Source organism: Parasteatoda tepidariorum, chromosome 6 (assembly GCF_982258835.1).
Source record: "Parasteatoda tepidariorum strain Cologne lab strain chromosome 6, Ptep-v5.0, whole genome shotgun sequence".
NCBI lineage: Eukaryota > Metazoa > Arthropoda > Arachnida > Araneae > Theridiidae > Parasteatoda > Parasteatoda tepidariorum.
In genome coordinates this window covers 71,335,155-71,362,068 of record NC_141760.1, presented here as the reverse complement: position 1 = coordinate 71,362,068, position 26,914 = coordinate 71,335,155, and the positions used below count along the sequence as shown (strand labels likewise).

Below are 26,914 nucleotides of genomic sequence, written 5' to 3'. Positions count from 1 at the left end.
CTTATTGGAACCAGGGCTACCTCATTGAGAGGTGAAAGCTCAATCCCCTGAGCCACCACTGCTCTCATAAACATGCTTAGCTGCATTAAAAAAAATTGTATTTGAAAAAAACGTTCTGACTTTGAAATTTATAAATATTTTAAAGAGCCCGATATTATTAACAGATTTAAAATGAACTACCATTATATTAAAATAAATTGAACTTTTCATATTACTAAATGTGATGAAAAAATCCAGCAAAAAAGATTTATGATCCAAAGCCTTTCAATAAACGGAAAAGCAGAAAGGTCAAAACTGCGGTTGTGGTAATACTTTATTTACATCTCACTAGACCTGCATGAAATTCTTAATGACAGATTTCATAAAAAGATCAACTGAATTACTAATATTTGTTTAATCATATATATTTTAACATATGCAGCCGAAACATGGACAATGGCAGAAAAAGATAAAGAACTACCCGCAATTTTTAAGAGGAAATGCCTAAAATGTGTTTTTTGCTGGATTTCAAAGTGAAGAAGTCTTTAGAAAAAGAATCAGCAATGAACTTTGCAATGTCTACCAGATATAATAAATTTCATCAACATCGGAAAATGGAAATGGACTTGTCACCTTATCAGAACGCTCGGCGCCAGCACCAACTCAAGACTCACATGGATATACCATTTCTGAAAAGACTTGAGCTTCCTCAAAATAACAGCAAGAGTCGTGGTGGTTCAGAGGATAGAGCGTTCGCCTTTCAATGAGGTGAACTGAGTTTGAATCCCAGCGATGTTTGGACAATCTAGAACTCCGCAACCGGCTTACACTGACTACAGTGCTAATGTAAAATATCCTCCGTGGTAGACATATCATGGGTAAGAGTTCCCTTGCCATCAAGCTAACCGTGGGAGGTTCTCTTGGTCTCCCTTTCCATGTAACACAAATGCTGGCTTCTTCCATCGAAATGTCCTCCACGAAGGCAAATTTCTCCGAATTCTTGAACCAGGAATTCCCTTGTCTTCTGGATTGGGTTCAAAATTACAAGGCTACGTAGTTAAAATTAGTAGTAGTTAACCCGAAAATTGGTTCGGCTGTTTAAAAAGAAAAAATAATAACCTGATACAAATTCAAGGCTAATAATAGGGCAATTCGAAATTGGAAAGCCAAAACCCACACCGGGCTGTCCCCCCATTTCGTAAGGAAGCCAAGCTGTTCAACTGCACTTTCCCTGGGATATCACAACAAATAGGATGATACTTAATAACAAGATCAAAGAAATGAATTTTTATCCTTACTTTTCCATTAAAAAATAATTTTGAAAGCATCTAATAATATATACTATAAGTATTCAATAATTGAAATACGATAAAATGACTTGATTATATTTTTATCATATTAGCTTTAAAAATGTATAGAAGTTAAGGTTTAGTAAAGATTTCAATATAACTTCACTAATCAAAAATATTATTTTAATTCTATATATCATAAATAAATTTTTAAAGTAAATTATTTCCATCAATATATTAATTCTGGAAAATAAAAATAGCACAGATTAATCGAAATTTTGGAAATCAGTAATTTTCTAATGGGTGCGAATCATTAAGAGCCAAATGTGAGGCTTTAATAAATTATAAAAACATCATATTTAAAATTATGCATTATATACGTATACAAGTCTAAAGAATAGTTTTCAATATTGTGTTCATAAATTTGTTTTAATTTACCCATTATTAAATGTTATACTAATTGTCAAAAATATACTAGATACGTACCATGCGCGATTGTTATAAATATACTTGTCATACAAATAAATCTTTGTATAAATAGCGACTCATGAATTGGTGACTTTAATTTTATGGAGTTATATACTATGCTGAGTTACATTATATTGCAGAGTTACAAAATATTAAAAATAAGCTATTGCAAAAGTAATATAAGTACTTTCCCAATAGAAATTTTTAAACCCCCGGTAAAAAATTTTTATTGGAAAAATATTTATACAGTTACTTATCAACCTTTAAAAAGCTATAATGTACATATATATATTTAGATAAATAGTAATAAATTAATTGAAGTTTTTCACTTTGAACTGATTGTAAAGTGTAGCCATTAAAAGCGTTATTTTCTATTAAAATTGGTGTTGAGTACCTAAAAATATGTCCGGAATGTTTATGTAAGCTTTTTTTGGAAATTTCTTTGCTTTTTAAAAAAAATTTATTCTTTTGGGGAGAAGGGAAAATTAACAATTATAAACGCAAGCTATGCTTAATTAAATTTGGTTATAGGTTCAAATTTAGAAATAATAGTCCTTTACTAAAATTTAAAACAATGGATTATTTAATGGAAAGTTAATTAATGGTTCGTTAGGTGTACATTTAAAAATTGCCATACTTTTATTGAAACCAATGATGCTTATTTAATTTAAAGAGAGATATTTGATAAAAAGCAAAATTAATGGAAAAAGATACGGTTTCGCTTAGGTAAACCGTAAAACCAATATGAAGCGCCACATGAAGCCAATGATAACGTAACAATGACATAAACCAATGATGAGTAATTGATGAATTTAGGTAACAGATAATTTAGATATTATGGTAATTGTTACTGTTTCAATAGGTACCAAAATGACTAATATACCAAGATACCTAGTATAGGTACTATGAAAATATGTTTTAACTGCCCTTAAAAAAATAAGTACCAGACAAAAATGCCTGATAGTGCGACATTTTCGCAACCATGAGTTGGCAATTATGAGCTTAATGCTTAATGAACTTATTATGCTTAATGATATAAAATACATTTCATCTTTCTTTTTATGATGAACATGTTTTGCTTATTCTAATAGGGTATAGCCACCGGAAAAGGCAACAAACAGCATTATTTTTTTTAATTGTTAGTAAACAATTATTTAAGCTTAATGCTGTTTCTATAGGAGTTTCAGTTTTGTTCACCCAATTGTGGTGTTAATTATTGACTATTTACTTTTTATTTTTTCATCCTGTGCGAAAACGAGCATTTAAGTTTATTATTCAGCTAAAAATTTGTATGGAACTGTGTTTTTAAAATCGCAACCCGTAAACACCACATGCAGCACAAGGTGTTTTATATATATATATATATATATATATATATATATATATATATATATATATATATATATATATATATGGAAGAGATATATATACACAGAGAGAGAGAGAGGCGTGAAGAAGATTAGAAAATCCAGAAATTTTTCACATATTTTTGTCGCGAGATGAGCAAATTTGGTTTTTCACAGATGGAAATTAGTGCTTTGACTTGTATACTATTTCATTTCTTAACCCTACCCAAAGTAAGGAAGTTTCAGTGATTTTTTTTTTGACCAGCAAAAAAAATTGTGAATTTGTGAGATTTTAATTGCAAATTTACTTCAACGTTTGGGACTACGTATTTACTCTAAAGTTTGTGATTTTTCTGTTTTGAAATTTATGAAGAAGCACGATGAAAGTCGCCTTGCCAATTTCTCTTTAATCTATCTTCTTAGATAACAAAACTCATGGCGCACATCCATTCTTGAGCAATTTGTTTCTTTGGCGGACCTCCGTTCTTTAAGTTTCTCACTGAACTTTCGTAAGCCTTTATGTAAATTCCCTTTTCTTACATATGTATTTTTTTTCTTATATATTTCACTCAAATTTTAAATATTTGAGTAATCTTTAATAATTTAATGTAATATTTTAATATTTGCAAATTTTAAATATTTGAACGCCTAGTATCAAAATAAGATAATTTTTTCCTGTACTATTTTTAATATACAATTAATAGAACTAAAGTTCATAATTCTAATTTAATTTGTAATTCATTGCTTTTTTTGTTTTGTTCCTCTACCACTCCCCTAAAAGTGTTCTAGATATGAAGTTGATTATGTTTCGCCTGCTACTTTGCCTGATGCTGTTTTCGAATCTAATCCTAGGGCATTTATGAATTTGCACCCTACTCCCCCTTCTCTCAGATATATTGTACTCGTTTCTCATCTGCATTACGCTTAATACAAATTCAATTGTTTTCTAAATAATGGTGCAAGCAAAAGATATTTTCCTCCAATAGACGAAAATTTTCAATTACGGTACTCGGACACTTGAAAATTAGAGACCCCAGTTATAGATTTGCCAAATTAAATATGAAGAGAAAAAAATTACTTTTGAAATTTTTCTTATGGATGTTATAGAAATGTTGTTTATATAACATTTAAAGTCCATACTACATTAATGTGTTTTAAATTAGAATAATATTAATACAGGTTTTCATTTTAATTGCATTCAAATTCTAGATCGTATAGCTTACACGAGAATGTAAAATTTTATTATTTCAAAATATGCAGTTATGTAATAAAAAAATTAAATGCAGAAACAAGTCACATGTATACATTGTACATTGGGTAAAATAGTGATTTATAAAATATAATCAGTAGAACTTATAGCTATTTTATAGAAATGCTCTCATGCTAATGCACTGAATAATAAGTAACTTGGAAGATGTTTTATAAGTTTTAAAGCTAGATAATAACAAATTTAATAAAATTGAACTCTACAGTTTTTCTCCAAAAAGAAAACAAAATTGAAATATTAATAGATTCAAAATAGTTTTTTTCTTTAAAAGTTTTAAGCCTCATTAATGTCACTTTATAAATTTTAGAAATCATAAAATAATATTTATGTGGCTAACAAACGATTCAAGTATTTAAAAAAAAACCATACTTTGCTTAAAGCCAATGAATTTAAATTTCATTTAATTCCTTAAGTGCTACCATCTTCATCTGAAATTTTTTACGTTAAAAAAAGTTTGACTAACTCAGTAGAGTTTGAAGAAAGACAATCGAAGCTTGCGAAAAGTCTTTTAAATATCTGTAGTAAATAGGGAGTCACTGATGTATTGTAACCCTTAGAATTTTCTACAGTTAAAATTGTTCTAAAAATTTAAGTTTCATTACTAAAATTAATTATTTAATTAGTAGAACGGAATAAGAAAAAAAATAAGTACATATAGCTATTTTAATGGGGATAGGTATTATCATTGGTGTCAAGCTCTAATAGGATCCAAATAACTTTTTAAAAAAATATCAAAAAAAAAATACTGCAAATATGCTAAATCTGCAACCAGAGAGTGTTTAACACGTAATTTTGATGTCACACGACGTAACCCCATTGTTATATAATAATCATATAAAAAACATTTTTTTTTCTAATAGTGATTTTCAAATAAAAATTATCTTAAAATTAAACCCTTCATCATTTTAGTTAATGTTAACAAAATTGATGAAGTTATTTAAAAATACTTTACAGCAAGATTTATCTCATAGACTATTGATTCAATAACTATGATAATGCTGCTATTCACTGTAAAAAATTCCAGCTGAAGTTAACCGTAAAAATCCATTTTTGCCAGAACACATTGCGGAACCAAAAAATCTAATGTACCATAATTTTTACAATAATAATTACTGTGAAATCAATGAATAACTCTGATCACTAAATAAACATTACTGTAAAATTACAATTCAATATTTTGCGGTAAATTTTACAGATGATACACCCAAAGTGCAAGTACTTTATACCATAATTTAATCCGGAAGTTTTCACAGTGTAGGAAATCTATGATTAAAAAATATAATGTTTAAAAGTTCCTTTTCGTAAACTTAAAAATAATTCCTAAATATTAATTTACTTTATAAAAAAATATCCTATCAAATTCTAGTAGATATTTTATTGTATTGAAATAAGGGAGGGGTATAGAATTGACAGTGAAATTCACATAATTTTTAAAGTGAGCACATTTCAGCTGTCGACTATTTCGTATGTTAATTTTTAATGTATTCTTAAAAGATTTCTTTGGACAACTGTTTTTTACACAGTGTCATTTTTGGGGTTATATCTTCACAATGTTAATTTAATAATTTAAAAATTATGCCTTAAAATATTGCTGCAAATTAAGTAATCGTGTGATCAGCAATGTATTCAAATAAAATTAACATTGTTAAAGTTAAAATAGAAAACTATTTGTATATTTTCTGTTCTCTAAAAGGTGGAATTCTCTTAATTTCAGTGGAGGATGTTGCCATCAACGTTGAGGAGATGTGCACCACTGCCCAGTAATTTGTAATAATTTGTAATAAAAATTCTAAATTTATTGAAAACTACATGTTAATTACTAACTATATAAAATGCTATTTTTAATAAAAAATATCTTATCTCCAATTAAAAATAAACATTTAAAAAAAGTCAAATTCCGAAGCACATTTTGCTCTTAAACACTTATTTAAAAAAGTGACCATTTTATTGGTGCATAGGTAACAGAAGCAATACAAATAAAAAATATAATATATATATATATATATATATATATATATATATATATATATATATATATATATATATATATATATATATATATATATATATATATATATATATATATATATATATATATATATATATATATATATATATATATATATATATATATATATATATATATATATATATGTATGTTTTTTGTTTTTTTTGAGAGAGAGAGAGAGACACCCAGATTGGCCCCAGAAATGCAGCTGTTATTATTTCCCTATTGCCAAAAATATATTCCTTCATAATGATTAAATATTTAATTGGATGCTCTCAGCTAATATTAGCAAATATTATATTCGACTATACTGAATACTTAGTTATAAATATTTTATATCAGTTGCAAATATTTTAGCAAATTTAAAATTTGGTAGTTCAATAATATTTTAGTGATACTATTTCAAAAAAAATTAATTTATGAAAAATCCAAAAAGGAATGTATTTTATATTTTATCGTAGCATTTGAGGTAAAACTCTTTTATTTTATCTAATTGTAAATTTATTGTTTCCATTTAAGTTTTCTCTCTAGAAAATAAGAATTTTGTAAGGTTTGCGAACAATATTTTTCTGGATTTTTCAACAGTTTGGTTACTTATCTAAAATTATGTCGTGAAGATTTCCCAATATTAATTAAAATAAAAATTAATACTTTTCTCAAAATTTACGTACTTAAGTAAAGTTTTAGTTTATAATCACTCTAAAGAATTTCTAAAAACATCTACATTCACTTTTGGTGCCAATTTATGAAAACCTTATATAAAAAGTTCTGGGATACATAGGGAATAGTTCTAGATTATTAGAATTATTTGTGCAACGAAAAATTTGAAAAATAAACATTTAAGCATTTTTTGAATTGTGTTACATATCTCTTTTTATTTAACATGTTACTAAGGATGTATTAACTACTACTTAATTTCGAACAAGCAGTATGTTTATTTTAAATAATAATAATAATAATGAGAGTAATAATGTGGGGAAAGATTTTTAAATTTAGAGTGAATCTTCTGCTATATCTTAGTGACCAGCTGTCCAAATAAATTTTTGTATTGGCTTAAAAAAGAAATAATAATCTGTATCTCGTCCTTTAGAAAAAAAACTTTTTGTTACATTATGTAAATTTATAGGTTCATTTATTGCTATGAAAGAATTTTAAGATATTTGAGATTTAAAATCATATATTCAAAAAACCGAGACAATTTATAATTATTAACTCATAATGCCCAGTGAGAGTGAATTTAATTTGTGTCTTTTACATATTCGTACTTTCAACATTTTGGGATATTTTTGAGGTTTTTCCGAAATTTGTATCACGGTGAGATTGAGCTGGGAAAAAAATATTGTTAAAATTGCAGCACTTTACGGTAATGATATTTCTGGGGGGGGGGAGCAAAATTCTGGTTAATCAATCCAATATACATGGTATTTAAACTATTCATTTGGTAATTTCTCATAACATGTTGACGGTTTCCCGGAAATTATGGGTTTTCTAACTTTTAGTTCTCATTACCACACATTTGGTAAAAAGTACAAAACTGAAAAGTAAATTTAATCGAGTAAATGTTACATATTCGTACTTTCAACATTTCGGGATATTTTTCAGGTTTTTCCAAAATCGGTATCACGGTGAGATTGAACGGGAGAAAAAAATTTTGGTAAAATTACCGCACTTTACGGTAATGATATTTCTGGGGGGGGGGACAAAATTCTGGTTAATCAATCCAATATACATGGTATTTAAACTATTCATTTGGTAATTTCTCATAATATGTTAACGGTATCCCGGATTAAGGGTTTCTTAAATTTTAGTTCTTATTACCACACATTTTGTAAAAAGTACATAACTGAAAAATAAATTTAATCAAGTAAATGGTTTTTATGCCAGGCTCTAATATATCGATAAAACTACCAAACAGTTGTTGGGGGAAGTTTTATGCATTTATGAAAATTATTTTTTATCAACTTTTCTCTAGAAAAAAACTTTTTACTGAAGTCGTTAAATACATTTTATGATTTTTTAAGTCTATAATTTGGGTAACCACGAAAGATTTGTGAAAATTACTTTCAAAAAAACACATTTTTAAACTTTGTTTTAATCTTAGCATTTATAGAAGTTAAATTTTTTACATAATTATTTTAATTGCAATTTGAATTAAAGTAGAAATTGAGTTGCTTAAGAACTAAAATAGTAAAATATATTAGAAAAAAATTGTTTTTAATTACAATTCTAATGTACGAGTGAAATGACCATGGTGCAAAAGTAGGCGAAATAACCATTACATCACCACAACAATAATTTTCTTAACAAACCTAAAAATATTCTTAATAAACCTTAAAAAAAACCTTATGATATTCTTAATGATTTTCTTGAAACCTTAACCTTATGATGTTCTTAATGAACCTTAAAAAATAAAAATTCAAATAATAATTGACAAAATTACACTGAATTTATATAGACATCGAAATATAATGGCTTAAAAAAAGCTAGTATAAACGTTTGAAAAGCCTTTTTTTTTTATAAGTAACCTTGAGTTTTGAAAAAGAAAAAATATTTTTCTTTCCTATCTTCTTAGAAAACGCAACTGGAGTATAACCACTCTATGCTTTTTTCTTACTTTTTCATAATATGCAACATGCAGTCAATGGATCTCATAAGAAATTTTGTCACTTCAATTTTTTGCTTCGAATTATATTGTAGAATAACACATTATGAAACACTTTTCACAATCTTTCAAATATGTAAGAAAATTGCCTCCAGTTTAAGAAGAAAAAAAATGTCGCACCTGATTGAAGACAAGAAAAACGGTCCATAGGGGGAGGGGATAGTAGTACGAGCTCAACGAGGCGACAAGTTGTTGTTGATTCCACTCTACCTATAAAAGTATTTGTACCATACAATGTAACGTTACAATGGACCTAAGCACTTCTTGTCATACAGTTACATGGAGAACTTGTCACCATGCTTCGAAATACGATATCTTTGTAGATTATTTTTCCTGGTCCTCCTACAGTGATACAAAGGGAAACCTACAGAGCAGCATTCAACTGGACTATCAGGAAAGTTTTTTTTTTCTTTCTATCCTCAACTTTTTTTGAGGGACACTGCCCTTGTACAATTGAGTGGCAAAAGAAAGACGCCCCACGTACATGGGGCTCCACTGAAGTGCCCCCTGGGAGCACCCAAATTAATCCACTTTAAAGCTCCCTTAATCGCTACACTTGCTAAAGCTTCTCCAGTTTCTGTATTGAATGACAGCTGCTGAAAAGAATAGTGAAGTAGGAATCCGTAAATTTAGCTCAAATGTTGAATTTTTTTTCCTTTCTTTTTTTTTCAGTCTTCTTCAGGGAAAGTTTAATAAAAGAGATAATCCGATACATTGAAATAGACAGAATTGTATCTTTGCAATATTTTTCTTTTTCAATTGTGTAGATTATCGTTTTCGCAATAACGGGGTTTGGTATTATCCTTATTTTGGTTTTATTGATGCCTGGTTAAAGGGACTCATAACAGACACGACTTTTCAATTTGCATCCAGTTTCTATGTGTCTTTTTTATGAAATACTGTTTGTTATGCATTAAAAAATAAAAGAGTTAATCCGGTACATGGAAGTAGACAGATTTATATTATTTATGTTGATATTTTAAGGAATTTATATCCAATTTCAATGTATATTTTTTGTACATATTAACTTACTTTTAAAGGTATAAAGAGGTAATGCTATACGTTGAAATAGTCGAATTACATCTTTTTAGAGCTTTTTTTTCAATTGTGTTGATTTTTATTCACGGAACAGCGGGTTAGGATTTAGCCTTATTTTATCTATCTATCCACCTATCTATCTATCTATCTATATCTATCTATCTATCTATCTATATATATATATATATATATATATATATATATATATATATATATATATATATATATATATATATATATATATATATATATATATATATATATATATATATATATATATATATATATATATATATATATATATATATATATATATATATATATAGATAGATAGATAGATAGATAGATAGATAGATAGATATAGATATATAGATATAGATAGATAGATAGAGAGAGAGAGTGGGGGGGCAGAGAATATGCTGATTTTCATTTTCGCAATAACTAATTAGAACCTAGCCTTATTTTAGTTTTATACATTGCAGGTTAAAGGAACTCATAGCCAAGACAGCTTTTTTAATTTACATTCAATTTTAATGAATTTTTTTATATAATAATTTTTATATTTATTAAAATTAACATTAAAATAATATCATTCATTGAAAGAGACCAAGTTATATCCTACCTACAGTAATTTTTTGCGATTGTTTTTTTTTTCTTCTTGAAATAATGAATTAGACATAAGCTTAATTTAGTTATGTTCCTTACAGATTTAAGGAACTCAAATCGTGATTATTTTTTTTATGCAATTTTAATCTAATTTTATTTTTTATACAAAATATCGACATTCTTTTATACATATTAAGATTATTTTTTATGCTGTACAACGAAAACGAGGAGTCTTAAAAAAAAAATCTTAGGGAGTTAAATAACATTTATTTATAAGGAAAAGTGATCCAAGTGAAAAAATCCCTTTAAATTTTTGCTCAAAATTAAAATTTTGTGGTATTCTGCTGCTATTTTTACCCTGTTACCAGTAATACTCAATCCATTTTATATTTTGTAAAATTAAAATTATTGGATTTTTTCCTACTCCAACTAGTTTAAGGTTTTTTCAATGCTTTATGTGATTAAAAAATTGCAACATATATTTATTTTTCGTCTTTAAAGTGCTGCAAAGGCTTGTTGTTTTTAACCTTTTTAAAATAATGGTATAAATATTTTCACTTTACTGATCAGATTTTCAAGCATTGCTCACACATTGTCTCAATAATAGTAAATCCTATGTTTCAATAAATTCTTTAAAGCAATTAAGTGTTAAATAAATGTTTGGAGAAATTATGAGCAAAATTTTAACTAATTTGACATATTTTAATGATAATAATTATACATATGAATCAAGTTTTGAAAAATTTTATTCAAGTTTTGAACCTAGTCATTACGTATCAAAAACTTTTTAATATGTAATACGAAGAATATTCTAAAAAATTTGTAAATAGAATTAAATTATTTTTTTCAGATTTACTTTTATTTAAAAAAAACATACACAATGAGTTTTTTTTCCTGAAAAGAGTTTTACTTTAAAGTAAATCATTCAAAATCACAGATGAACCAAATTTAAAGTTAGTAAATAAATTCAGTATTCAAATTCCAGTTTAATATTTAATTTAGAGAGATTTTGATAAATAAATATATTTAAGCTTGTATAATGATATGTATATGCATAAATACGAGAATTTGCAGAATAACTATTGTAGAGTATTGACATCATTAAAATTTAAAATAATTAATTTTTTACACTTATTCTTATTTCAAAAAATTTATCAAACTGTTTCTAGTTTAAGTAGCATAATATAATAATGAAGTCCAGCACTTTATGTCAATTTACATAAATAATTTAATTACATTTAACAGTCAGAAAAAAAACGCTTAAACTATTTGCTATTAAAGAAATTTTATACTAAGAAATAAGATTTTATCCTGTATTGCATATTAATTACACGATATAAACCTGAAGTTTTTTAATCAACTGAGGTAATTATATCCATTTTTTAATCTAAATTTCAAACCTTAATTTTATGAACATTATTGTTTTGGATTTTATGTTCTGGATTAAATATTTTTATGCTGTGCGCGCAGTTAAAGGTAAGTTTAAAAACCTTTACTTGTGTTTAAGGTTTAAGATAATTCTTTAATACATTTGTACGCTTCATAACTTGTTATAAAAAATATTTTTATGGTTGATTTATTTTATTAGTTATCTTGCCAGTTTGGAAATTTTAGACTCATTAGTGAATTATATGAATGCAATGACAAAGGCCACAAAACTTTTTTACATAACAAACAGAATATTTCAGACTTCGTCGCTTCTGCACCGTAAAAAATTCCGGATAAACTGTAAAAAGTACTGTCATTCAGGGTGCTGATACATTTTACCGTAAAATCCACTTTTGCCGTCAAATTTTGCGGAACTAAAAATATGATATATATGAATTTTTGCATTAGTATTTACTCCATTAATCACTGTAATTAAGTAAATATTACTGTAAAAATCACAGTATTACATTTTACAGTAAAATTAAATTTTGCAGTAAAATGGATTTTACGGATTAAGCACCCAGAGTGTCGCTACTTTTTCTCCATAAATCCGGATGGTCCATTACCCGAATTTTTTACAGTGTGTGCAGCTAATTATAATCAATAGAGTTCTCTAAAATTTCAACTTGTTAATTGAACTTCAATCATCAAACTATTCTTTTTTAATCTAAATTCAGTGTTTAAAACATTAAACTGCTAAAAAAAAGTTTTTCTCTTTCAGTTCACTACTAAATCTTTTAAGTTGTATCTCATATGCACAGTGAGTTAAAAGGAAAAAAAATAGGAAAAAAAGAGGACCACCCTGAAACATATTTGTTCTAATAATCGGATATTCGCGTTCTAGAACTCATTCTTAATGGATCGAGAGGGTGATCTCATGTATGCTGATTAATTAGGGCAGACGATATTTTAAGTTACGAAATCAGATACAAAACGTACTTTTTCTGAATAAGCATGGCTTTTTTCAAAAGATTCGAATTTCCGACCCATGAAATATTGGGGTGTCCGCAAGCTGGGAAATATGGTCCCCAAAGTTTCGTTTGGAGAGCGATCCAAAGTTTGGACCTCTTAGTGAGTTAATTTTAATTTTTATGTATTTCACCACATCTCAAGAATTTTAAACAATTTAAAAAATGTTTGCACCCAGCTATAAAATTTGTTCATCCAAAGATAATTCCATGCAAAAATTTATTTTAGTAAATATTTATTAGTTTTAATTATTTTATTTAATAACAGTCGAAAATATTTTTAATTGCAAGTTATACACTTTTTACATCATTTTAACAAAGGTAATATTGCATGATAAAATACAAATTTTGTGCGAAATCTGTTGAAAATATTTTTGGAACCCCCTATATTTTGGGGGTCAGAAATCAGAATCCATTGAACAAAAGGTATGCTTTTTCAGAAAACGCAAGTGTTTGCGACTGATTTCGTAACTAAAAATATCGTCTACACTAATTAATTTGAGGTCACCCCCTCGAAACATGAGTACTAGATCACTGAAATCCAATCATTAGATCAACCCATGAAATTGGGTCGGCTGTTCAACGACGGTTATAAAATAAAATTAAATCATTAGATCAAAAGTTATTCAGAGAGGTCGGTTTTGGCTCAATGGGGATTTATTTCTTCCTTTTGTTTCAACATCACCAATTTACATAAATTAAAGATTAAACTCTTTCTTATGGAGTTAGTATAGAAGGTTAACTTCACCGTCATTTTTTAATATGTCTCTTATAGCAGTGGAACTAAATACCTAAGTTTTACAATTGTAGCGCGTAGACAATTGTAGCACGTATAACACAATACATATCAATCATTACCCATAGCGCATATCAATTGTTACAATTATCTCCAATTTTATGTTCTTGCATTGGCGAATGTCTTAAAATGAAAAGTGGTGGCAGTAATCCCGAATGACGATGCATGTCTTAACATTACTAGATAGTATTAGATCTATACATATGTAATGCCCTAGGCATACATATATTGGCTTACATTTTTATGACCATCAATGGTCCGATGCTTCCCTTACACCCTATTTAAACAGACTGAATAATTATAATTAGCTATGTTTGTTAATAAGAGATTACTTAATTAGTGTTGAGACGTTGGTAAACTGATTATTTAACCTTACAACACCGGATTTTTTGAAAAGCAATGATGTGAAAAATGCTATTATAAAGAGTAGTAGTTCATTAAAATTTTAAATTAAGTGTTTATTTTTATGTTAACTTCATAAGATTTTTTTAATGAAATCAGAAATTTGCAGCAGATCAAGGATTTTTGATCAGCAGATCAAAATTTGAAGCTTCTTATTTGAACAAGTCTTAAAAGATGGGAACAATAATGTTAACCACAACTTATTTTACAAAGTTTCAAATTCAACATCAATTTTTTATTGTATAGTAAGTGCTATATAATATAAAACATTAACCTATACTAAGTGTTTGAAAACATTATTAATGGAATAGTTAAATCTTCAGGCACATGAGTTACAAATTTTGGACATCATTTATCTGCACGTTACAGACTTTGGACTAATCTAACATGTAGGTTTCACAATTTGGGACATTTCTGTGCTGAAGGTTTTGCAATATTAGAGACTGTAATCCAATTTTTAAATTTTTCACTAAGCCTCGTTGATAAATATAAATATTGCACAATTGTTATTTTTGTATAAGACATGTCGTGATGCATTTTAAATATTATTGCAAAAATTAAGTAGTATTTAATTCAGTCTGTGTCTATAATTTAATAAAAAGCTTTAAACATAATAGATTATAAATACGTAAAATTTTAATTGATATGTAACATGTAATAATTTATATAATGTGTTAATTTAAATAAAATTTTAAAAAACGATAAGAATTTGAAATTAATAGCTTAATTAAGTTTTAAAATCAAGAATTAATTAAGTTTTAAAATTGCGTTTACAAAAAAAAATAATATAAATCTGAATATTAATTTTTTTAATAATTTTTTTGCTTAACTAGTTTTTTCAAAGGAAAAAAAGAAAAAGATGTTTTTTCAGTCAAATGAAAAATAATAAGCTTTGGACACATCACTTTCGAAAGACGTGGGGAGGGGAGAAGATTTTCGGTGGTTATACAAGTTTGTTACTACACCAATTTTCCCTAAGATCTTCGTTTTATCTGTGACAAAAATAAACTTGATAAACTTTATTTTTAAAATTTCTGTTCTGTTTCGTTATTTCTTTTTCTATAATTTTTTTTTTGTTTCGATCAATGTTAGGAAGTAATCCAAATTTTAACTGGCAAAAATACATTGATAAATTTTGCTTGTAAAATTTAAGGAACAATTGTAACTTGTATTTTCATCAAGCACGGAGCTTCCACTTTAAATATGAATGCCCTTACTAAGTATTTGTTATTTTGATTGTCAAATAATGCTTTCTGGAGATAAAGCGATGACGAAGAGATTTATTAATAAAATGGTTGATGTTCATTCGACTGAGAGTTCGAATTAAAATGTGTGAAGATAATATCGCAATAACTTCTACTTGTAGTGGTCAGGGACAGTTTGAAACTTAATTCAGAGAAACTTAAACCCGTTTGAAACTTAACTCAGCCAACTCAGAGTTCCAATTACATTTTAAATGTTGAAAGCTAGTCTAAAAGTAGATGGGTTATTATTTATTTTTTCGGCGGGATTTTTCCTTTGGATGAAATATCGCAATAAGTTCTGGTTGCAACGGTATTGAAGTGATTGGGACTTAAATTGACATCATACACAAAGCTGAAATTCACAATTTGACATTTCTAGATAGTCAGAAATAGTTAAAAAAAACTGCTTGTAGAAGTTTACCAAAACACAATAAAACAAATAAATGCTTTTTTGAAAAAAAGTTTGAAAAAAATAAACTTTTTGGAACCATTTTTAACCTTTACTACATAATTTATGCTAAATTGTGTAACAGTGTTGTCCAAAATGTAGTTACTGGTTACAAATGCCAATGCCAAAAAAATTGTAATGAACACAGATGCATCGATTTTATTCAATCGTTGGTTTTCATTTTTTAATATCTGTTATATAATGCGCAAAATAAGCTCTACTTTGACAAAAAATTCCTTTTTACTTTAAAAAAGTTAAGATTATAAGTCTTTTTATTATTATCTTATTTTTAATTATTGTGAATTTATTTTGGCTGCATTTAATTTCTGTTATCCTTACGATTTCTGTTATCTTTAATGAATTTATTGGCATTCTCTATGAGCAAATTGCGTAATGTAGAAGGAATAAGAATCGTGTGACATTTTTTTTTTTTTTTGTAGAAAAAGTGCTAATATTTCTATAAATGCCTTTTCATATAAAAAAAATAAAATTACAATAATTTTTATTTTTAAGGCATCAAATCCTTTTTAACATTACATTTATTCTTCTTTAATTGCAAAAATGGTTCATAAAACCCAACACTGAAGGAAAAAAGGTTAAGTCAAAACTGCCAGAATATGGTAAACTTTACCATGTTTCTGGCTCAATAGGAACACCAAAAAGGACGGTAATTTTTATCCAAACACTTTGGTTATGATTTTATTAAAACTAACAATAAAATATAGTTTTATAATGTTTGATACAATTTGGCAAAGATGTAAAAATTCGGTAATTTTATTATGATACTTTAGAGAATGATGTAAGTTTAGTTAAATTTGCTTTTCAGCTTTGTTTTCTTTTTATTAAATGTGTTATCATAAATACTTTAATTTTCAAAACCATATTTTTGTGTAAACCGTAACAACGTGATTTCAAAAACGGCCAAATGTATGGCTTGAGTACCATGTTTTGGTTTTATTAACCAGAAATACGGGGATTTCTCAGCAATTTTGCTTGCAGTTCAGGTCAACATCGATCGACATATATATAATAATAATAATAATAAATAAATAAATACAAGAAAACACGAAGAAAGTTAAGAAAAACAATAAGAATCATTTAATCCGCTTAAGCTGCAAGTAGACAGAACTCATTAGATATGTTCAAAATGAAGAATAAGACAAAGAAAAATAATAGACAAATGAAAAAATAATAGACAAATGAAAAAAAAGGGGGAAATAATAAGTAAAAAAATAACAAACAACAGTTTAGAAAGGAAAAAAAAAGGTGAAATTTTATTTAAAAAAACCGGGGAAAAAAAGATATAATCTTTTCTTCAGCCCACACGATTATATCCGCAAAACAGAGTGCTTTCTGATATTGTATCAATAAAGCCGAAGCAAAATATATTAATACAATAGTGTGAGGAGCACTCAAAAATTATTTTTAAAAAATAACAACAAATAAAATAGATCACAAAAAGTAAAAATAAGTAACATGTAAAAACAGAAAATAAAATAAAAGAAAAAAACATTAAGAAAGGGACTATAAAGCGAGTAGCAAAATCAGATCAACTTACAAGGACAGAAAATTTTTTAAGAATGATTTAAAAATGTTTTCGCAGAAGGATTGCCAGATTAAAAAATATGAAAACAAAAGATGAAAACAAAAGCGCAAATTGAGTGTAACAAGAGGGTTTTAAAGTGTCGTTCTTACTGCACTGCTGAAGTGATTTGTTATTCTGAGCTTTGATTTGTTAGTTACCAAGGATGGGCCCGAAATGGATGTGCGCAAGGTAATATTATACTGGATAATTTTAGAAATTGATCATAAATAGTATTGGAAGATAGATATTTATTTAAGAAAACATATAAAATGTATGTCCCCAAATTAAAAATTTAATGACTATTGCGTGTGGGTTATATAAATCAGTATTAAAATCAACAAAGTTGGAAGTATGCAAGCGTAAAATAACAAACAAAATTAAGAAAAACTGTGAAACACCAAACAAAAGAAGAATAAAGGTATGATATACAATTGAATTACTTAAGTTTTCATTGTACAATAGCTAAGCTAAGAATATGTTTACATTTTACTTAAAGCTTACCAAAGTATCTATGATTTTGAAAAAAGCCTACATCGTTAGAATTTTTTTTTATGTATTTCAAAAAATTAAGTAAAATATAAAAACAGAATTTCAACTTTTAATTGAATACGCAATTTTTATTTATTTATTTATTAATTTATTTATTATTATTTATTAATTTTTTTTGTAATAAAGGATTCATGCTCAATTATTATAATTCTGCATCGTTATTTCACATAGCTATGTTCTACAATCCTAACTTCGTTCAAAACAGCGTCTGGAAAAATTCTGATACCTGAAATAATTATGACCTCTTGAGTGATTTAACTACTTAATGAAAGAATGAATGTTCGAATATTATTTTTATGGCATTTGAATAAAATTCTTCTATTATTTTTTCCTTTAATCACTTGTGAAATATATCTTTATCCTAACTAAAAAAGCGTATTCGTACTATTTTTTCGACCAGATCTACAATTAACTGTTTTAAATTTTAAGCAACGGAAAACTAACACTCTCCTAAGCACGCGAAATATACTTTTGTTGTTGTTACCAAATCAGCACGAAGTATGCAAACCCCTTATGTCTTAATATCAATATTTATACGTTATGTCTTAATGTGAATATTTATATATTATGTCCCAATATAAATTACAGAATATGTCTTAATATGCTTTTTCATGCTTGTCTCATATTGAGACATGTATATGTCTTATTGAGCCATGCATATGTCTTAAGCATATTGAGACGTGCATACGTCTTAATATGCTTGTCTCAATATGCTTTCACCCATAAGAGTTTTAAATGTTATTTTTCAATAAAATGAAGAAAGAAGAAGCAATTTTTGGCTAATAAATCATTCTTCAATAAGTGCTAATATGTAAGTTTTTGAGTTTCGCACATTTGTGGTTTTTGCTTGCAACTTGTGTAATATTTTAAAGTTAATTTATTTTAACGTTTTTTTATAAAAAAAATTTATGATTTAGTTTTATTGTATGTTTATATTTCAGTCATTACATAAAATGCCGATGCCTTTGTCATAAAGTTTGAACTTCATTATACAGTATGAAGAAAAAGATTCGTTATCTCTTTTTTAAATTTTCACTGGTTTTATTTACAGTATACTATTGGACTTCATTGTCATATTTTGCTACGATACTGTGCATAGAATACATTATTGCCCACAAATAAATTAAGGATGCAATAGAGAATTTGCAATATAGTAGTTAGTTATATTTCAGTGCATTTTCCTTATCATATTTGTTTTTTAATCTGGTGCATTTAGCACTCGATATTCTGCATGATTTATAATATTAAGTCAACTAAAAAATAATATTTCTGTGCAACAAAAAAAATTTTTTGAAATTTCATGGGCTTTTTATTTTCATTTTTTTATTTTTTGTCAAATATTTTGGCATAAAATTCTATACATTACAAAACAATGTATAAAAATTAAATTTTGATTTATTTTCTACTGTTAGATTTTTTCCAACTGACTAATGATTATTTATTTATTTATTTATTTATTTATTGGGGAGCTGTAAAAAACTCAAAAATGTATATTTAGATTCTTAGTAAAAAATAAAAAACTTGCCCAAATACATTATATAGATTGTAAAAGTTGTGAAAAAATAATATTCTCCTAAAATTCTCCAGTAGGGAGAAACGTTTCTAAAACTTAATTCGTTTATGAAATACAACCACTATTGCTATAAATTGTTACATTTCTGGTAAGCAAAGGAATAACTAAAGTTTAGTATAATATAGAATTAAGAACATTTTTAAGAGCACTTGGCCTTATATAAAAATCTGAACGTGCTTTAAAATGCTTGCTTTATTTTTCTAACTATTATGCGAAATAATATTTTGCATAAGTTCAAAAGATAAATTACTTACTTCTGAATCTTTCATAAAAATAAAGATCTAACATTTTTTTATTGAGGAGCTGTAACAAAAAGCAAAAACGTATATTATTAGATTCTTAGTAGAAAAGGAAATAAAAAACTTGCCCAAAGACTTTATATAGATTGTAAAAGTTGTGAATCAGCAATATTCCTTAAATTCTCTAACACGAAGAAACGTTTCTAAAACCTAATTCATTTCTGAAATACAACCACTCTCAATTACTATATTTCTGGTATAAAATGAAGACAAAGATGTATATACATTTGAGAATCGAAAACTAATACTCAAACGAGAATGGTGAGGGAATTCTAACCCCATTTAGAAAATATCTATTGCTTGATTACGTAATGGAAAACAGGGGGAAGATTAAAACAATTATTAAATAAATTCTTCAGTTCCAAGAGGAAATCAAACATGTTTCGATGAGCATGTGCAGTCCTTTCCCCAATAATTATTTATCTGATTTTCATATCGTATTTGTTTTTTTCCCCGTTCAACTATTAATTTACGATCCCTGCGTGCCAAAATTTTTGTCTTCCTTTTTGACTAGAAGAATTTTAAAAATTTATAAAGGAATATTATAACGAAAAAATTTCTTTGTTTATAAAAGAAAAACAAAACCTTGTTTTGTAAATGATGAATTATTAAAATGTAGAATAAATAGTGACACAAAATCATACAAATTAAATATTCTCATGATTCTAAAGATATCAAAGAATGAATTTCTTTAAAGATGGTATTTGAACAAAATATTATGTAGGTAGACCCTTAATTAACCAATAGTCTTAGGTATGATATATTGCAGGCATAATATTGCATCAATAGGTTTTACTTTATTTTATTAAAAAATAATACTTCAAAGGGAAGAAAACCAATATTTCAGTAAAAGGTTGTAAAATGATATTTTGCTTCATTATTTGCTAATTTCAATTTTAAACTGTTTTTTCTTTTCTTTTTCTACCTTAGCCGTAGAAACTCTCTTTGGACAAACAAAAGCAAATTTATAGCTGTATATAATTCTGCTATATGTAGAAACTAAACTCTTGAACTAAACTTGGTTGAACTAAATCAGAAATGCATTATTGATGTTCTTTTAAACTTTCTTGCATGATAATGTAAGATTGAATTTGGTATTTGTTATTACCTCAGAAAAAGAAACTGTTTTTATTTATATAAGGGCACACAAATTTTTAAATAATTTAAATTTAAATTAAACAGGTTCAATCCAGCCTAGAATAATAAATTGGATGACACCTAAAATTTCCTTCTGAAACATTCTTATACTCAGAGTAAATAACATGATGATTAATATAAAATGTGTAACTTTGTTTTTGTCCTACATATCGCAATTATAGATATTGCACGATAAAATACATAGTCAACAAGTGTCAAACCGTGCTTGACTTGATGAAGTAACATAAAATAAATAATATTGAGTGCCTTAATTTAAATTTCTTTTTATCCGCTGACGGAATCACAATTACAGAATAAGTTTCTTTTAGTAATGTAAGAGCAATATAAATGTGAACTTGCAAACATATTTAAACAAGTAAAACATCTATAACATATAAATTTCCATTTGAATCTGGAAATTATACTTTATAGAATTCTCGTAACCAAAATTATAATAGCTAATTAATTAAGTTAGCTTTTGCCTTAGAAGATAGCTTGCTTTTCTACTTTGAACCATAATTGATTCTGATTTAAATAATTCAACAATTTATTATTTTACAATGGCAATATATATGCGAACAACAAATGAAAAAGAAACATTTTAACATTAAAATTATATATAATATAATATTTAGAATAAAATTGAAACATCCTTTTGGGTTCATTTAAACCAAATTATAAACCATTGATGATAAAAACTACTCAATCTTTGCCTTAAAATAACTTAAGTAGTTCAAAAATTAATTTTAAAGTCGGTTATTTTAATTCATTTTCGAAAAAGTTTCAATTAGTACTTTTTATGTTGTAAAGAGATTCTGAAATTGAGAAAAACATTTATAGTATTTGGGATCAATTTGATCTTGATACTGTCAAGAAATCCATTTTCTTGAAACATTTTCTTATTGTTTTTAATTTTAAAAGCATCCAAGCCTAACTTTAAAATCAGTAATTTTATCAAATCAATCAGTACCTTAAGTTCCGTGGTAATAACACGAAAATAAAATGATCATCTCCTTTTTCGTGAAAAAAAATACACTGGCAGCAATTTTATGGCAATTGATAGGAATAATTCAAAAATTCAATGATGATTTTGCACTCATTAATAGCGCCTACAAATATCTGAGGTGTGCAAAAAGAAACAAAAAAAAACAGTTTATATTAGTGAATGTACTCTCATTGGCAAATATTTTCAGATTTAATATTTTTTTAAATATTAAAGACATCATTTAGTCATTCAAATCCATAAAATATTAAAACATATGTGCATAATAATTTGTAGGAATATGTTGACCTAGTTTGCATTTATAACACAATTCACTAATATTTATATATATAAAATGTCGACTTCCAAACTGAATGCTTTTGTAGTTAAATCAAGAATATTATTCATGATTAATGAAAAATATGAAAAACAAGAAAATAGAAGATTCGATGACACTCAATTTATTGTAGTAAATATTTGTTTAAATTTATTATAATAAAGAAACACACTTTTTATAAAAATGGTGCAATTTAAAATTATTTTGGAAGTTTTTATATGCTTGTTACTAAACTTTTAGAATAATAAAATAACAGCAACGCTTTTAAAGCAAAGCGTAAATAGGTGATTTCTATTTTTCTAATATAAACTAGTCGGTCAACATTTTAATAAAATTGAAAAAAATCCCGAATTATTAAAGTATTAAATCGATTAAACATTATTTGATATCTCAAAAAAAATATTTCTAAAAATTCTAAAACTGTGTCTCATATTATTTTCAACTTAATGAATGGTACTTAATGCAAAGCACAGGCAGAACTAATGCATGGTATCATTTTTAAAGGATCATAATATCTAAAAAATATGATATAAGTTTCGAAAATGGTTTTACCGCTTCGTTTAAAGTTTACAATAAAGTCTCAAAGGCAATGAAAATATCACATCTTTCTATCTGCATCTTATAAAAAAGTATAAATAGAAATTTTTTAAATGATGTGTATAAGCAAACAAATGATTAGAACTTAATGATTAAAAAAAGTATTTGAAATCTGTAATAGGAAATATTTTTTTTTACATTTAGGAAGAATAGACAATAATTAAAAATAAGTTCTTCAATGCATATATTCAAAGCTTTTAAAAAATTACTTTCCATTTCTAAAAAAATGAGCAGCATGTACTGTGACTCCACTAATAGATTCACTAAAAAATAATAATAAAAAATATATTTCAAATGAACAATACATTTTTTCTTTCAGCTGGGTCTTTTTTAATATAAAGCTTATATTTGGAAATCTTTTATCATCCTCCAAAAGTATAAATTAAATCTCATTATAAACTGTAAATACACTTTCCCTGAAAAGGCTATTAAGGATAAACTAATGAGAATATTACTGCTAGATATAATTTCAAACTTTGAAAATTCGAAAATTTAATTTCGAAAAGAGTAATATTTATTATGAATAAATAACAAATCATAAATAAAGAAATATATTCTATTATAATCTCATTTACAAAACTATAAAAAAAAATTTGAAAAATTTATTTGTTTTCAAACACGATTCTGAAGAAAAAACAATTTTGGCCTTGCTTTCTATTTAAGTCAAAATTGATCAGTTTTTAATGAATTTAAATTACATATATCTGAAAATATATTTAAAGAAATCTTATTTCATTTAAAATAAAATTTAAATATAATTAAATTATTAAACGTTAGTACTAATGGTCAGTTTCAATTCGATAACTTTAAAAAATTATTTCAAAGTTATTAATATTACAGCAGTCTTTCACAATTTTTGTCAAGCGTCAAAATAATTTATTATTTATTTTAGAATATTTCCGGAAAAAAAATTTACAAAAGTAATATTTTAAAAGCGTTTTACATTGTAAAGGCACATCGTAAATCAAAATAAAACAAGGCTTTTTATCTTCTTTGAGAAATTAAATTAAAAAAGATAAAAAGCAAGTTTTTCACAGATTAAAAGTTTTTACAGCACATTCATTTATATTCATTTTGTTGCTTTGACTAATCCAAAACCAAGGCTTTTATCAACAGCAAAAAGATTTTTTTTTCCTTTTCTCCACCAGCGGAATATATTTAGAGTAAGTGCGCATGCTTTTTCTTTTAGTTTTGCAGGATTCACAAAAACGTCCATCACTTTAAGCGATTTCGTTAGAAATTTCAAAAATAAATCTATTTAATGAAACAATTTCAAATTAACAATTTCTTCTTAGAAAATGTGCTTTTTTTCATATTTTTATTTAGCAAGGACATAAAATAGATAAATATTTTTAAAATGAACAACTTATATTACTGAGTTCAATAAGAAAAAACGGTACTCTTTTTTCAGTACAGCAATTTATTTTAATGGTAAAATTGTAAAGTATAAACTATATTTTTAACTAATATTTTTAAAGCAAAGTATTTTTTAATACGTCTGGTCTTTGACATATTTTTTATTGAATATAACTCCTTCAAACCATCATAAAAAATATCAAAACATAAAATACTAAATTCATGCAAGGATTTATTTGTTTTACAAAAAATTTATAAAACACTATTTCTCCATTTTCTTATTAGCTTAGTCATTACATTCATAAATTTAAATTTCACAAGTTCATATTTAGCAGAAATTTTATAAGTACTAACTGCTATTTCGTAGCACAATAAAAACTTATTTTAGCTAGATATTTTTTTAAAAAAAAATCTATCCAAGCTATTTGTTTATAAATAACTAAGGGGAATTTTCCCGAACCATTCGAAAAATATGCATTTAATATTAATACAAAATAAGAGGTTTTAATGCATACAACTGAATAAAAATTAATTTGTGTAGTTAAAAATCTGTCTCATGTAAACTAATAGTTCAAATTTTTGAAAAATTCATGTTAAACGTATTCTTATTTGAAAAGGAAAGCAAGAAAAAGTAAGAGTAAGAATAAATTTTCTATTAAACATAAACAATTTGAAACAATATTTTATACTCTGAAAACATATAGCTTTGTTGGTTGTATAGTGAAAGAAATAAAATGGAAAAAAAAAGGTAATATATTCATACAACGGATTTATGTCTACACATCCTTTTGTTTACAGGATACCAATCAATCTATTTTAGGAAATACTTGAAAACAATGATTTAGCTTAAAATATTGAACTAGTTTATTTTACATTCTTTTTAATGAAAATATTTGAGAAGCTCAAAAAAGTAAACTTCAGATAGTTTTTTTTTTTTTTTTTTTTGTGGTTTAAAACTTTTTTTTTAAGTTTATTCATTGTACAAGCTGTGCACTGTAATCTATTTAACATATTAATCTATTTTAATCAGTAGCTTAAAACAATTGTTTAGCTTAGAACGCTTCACCAATTCATTGTACGCTCTTTTTTAAAGAAAATCTTTGAGAAGCTCTAAAAAGAAAATTGCTAATAGTTTATTTCTACGTGTTACAAAACTTTGCACGTGTTGTACAAACTCTACCCTATAACTTCTTTAGCATGTGTTACATATATTTTAATCAGTTCTTTTAAACAATGAAACCTGAAAACAATGATTTAGCTTAGGATGCTTCTCTAATTTATTTTTCATTACTTTCAAAGATAATCTTTGAGGAGCTCTAAAAATTAAATTGCTAATAGTTTATTTTTGCGTGTTTTAGTACCTTTGTTATACAAGCTGCTCACTATAACTTCTTTAGCATATTTATGTTGCTTAAAACAATGAAACTTGAAAACAATGATTTAGCGTAAAATTCTTCACTAATTTATTTTACATTCCTTATAACTAAAATCTTTGAGGATCTCTTAAAAGTGAATTTCTAAATGTTTGTGTGTTATGTATTTTAAAACTTTCCATTTATCGTACAAGCTAAACCTATAATTCTATAACACATTAATGTGTTAGATGTCTTAATCAGTTGTTTAAAACATCTTACACGTGTGTTAAATATGAATAGAATATAAAATAGCATCTGACCTGTTGGCGTCGTTGAGGAAGGCGCTGCTGATGTAGAATCACCAGATGACCTTCGTCCACTTAACATATGGGCCATTGCAGCCGAGAAAGTGAAACCGGCTCGATGCATAGCTAGGAGGCCCTCATGGCACCCGTACAACAGACTCAGTTCCCGCGCCTCGTTCTCCTCCTGGGCCTGTTGACGGCGCAGGGCCACTTGAGCTGCCATAACCCTTTGTCTCTCGGCGATCAGCGTGCACTTAGCGCAAACGCAGTCTCGCCATCGACAGTAGCGTTTGTGGCCCTTCAACGCCGACACCACCCCGTGGTTCCTGCAGCGGGCGCATTTGGGGGTTCTTTGGTAGCGCTCGGCTGACCGCAGGAGCAGCCCCGGGGTCGGCTGCCCGGCGGCGGCCAGAACACCGGTTGCTGGGACCGGTGGCCTGGCCAGTCCACCGGGACCCGGCCAAGCCTCGGAGGAGCGAGGTGCGGGCCTGCCGTCTGTGCGGCCTGGTACGCTCATGGCGGGCCTCGCACAGCCGATTTCACTTGATTCTCGAGCCAACTTGGCAAATTAAATTTAGATTGATACCTAAAAGCTCCTCTTTCTCGATCAACGGATGCAATAATGTAATCTTAACTCGAAGATCCCGCGGCATCTGATTCAGAATGTAATCCCTCCCCATCCCTGATTGCCATTGGTCGTAATAGCTGCTACGTCATAAGCGGAGGTGTTTCCTCATTGGACCAATCTTGGATACTCTTTCTACCTGCATTTGCGACTACGCCTATTTCTAACACCTTCCACATTCCACCCCGGATACAGATTCTATCTTTGGTACATGCATTTTCTCCACACCCCTCCCAATCCTTTTTACACCAAATCTTCACACATC

At 27.1% G+C, this 26,914-nt stretch overlaps 1 protein-coding gene across 1 annotated transcript in view; it reads right to left on the bottom strand.

The window, feature by feature from the left end:
- LOC107454113 (doublesex- and mab-3-related transcription factor A2) overlaps nt 1–26,657 on the bottom strand; it is a 45,730-nt gene extending 19,073 nt beyond the window's left edge. Inside the window, exon 1 of the mRNA XM_016071184.4 lies at nt 26,040–26,657. Coding sequence (XP_015926670.2) covers nt 26,040–26,541 — 502 coding nt within the window. The 5' untranslated portion in view covers nt 26,542–26,657. The remainder of the gene's footprint in view (nt 1–26,039) is intronic.
- Nucleotides 26,658–26,914: the final 257 nt, after the last annotated feature.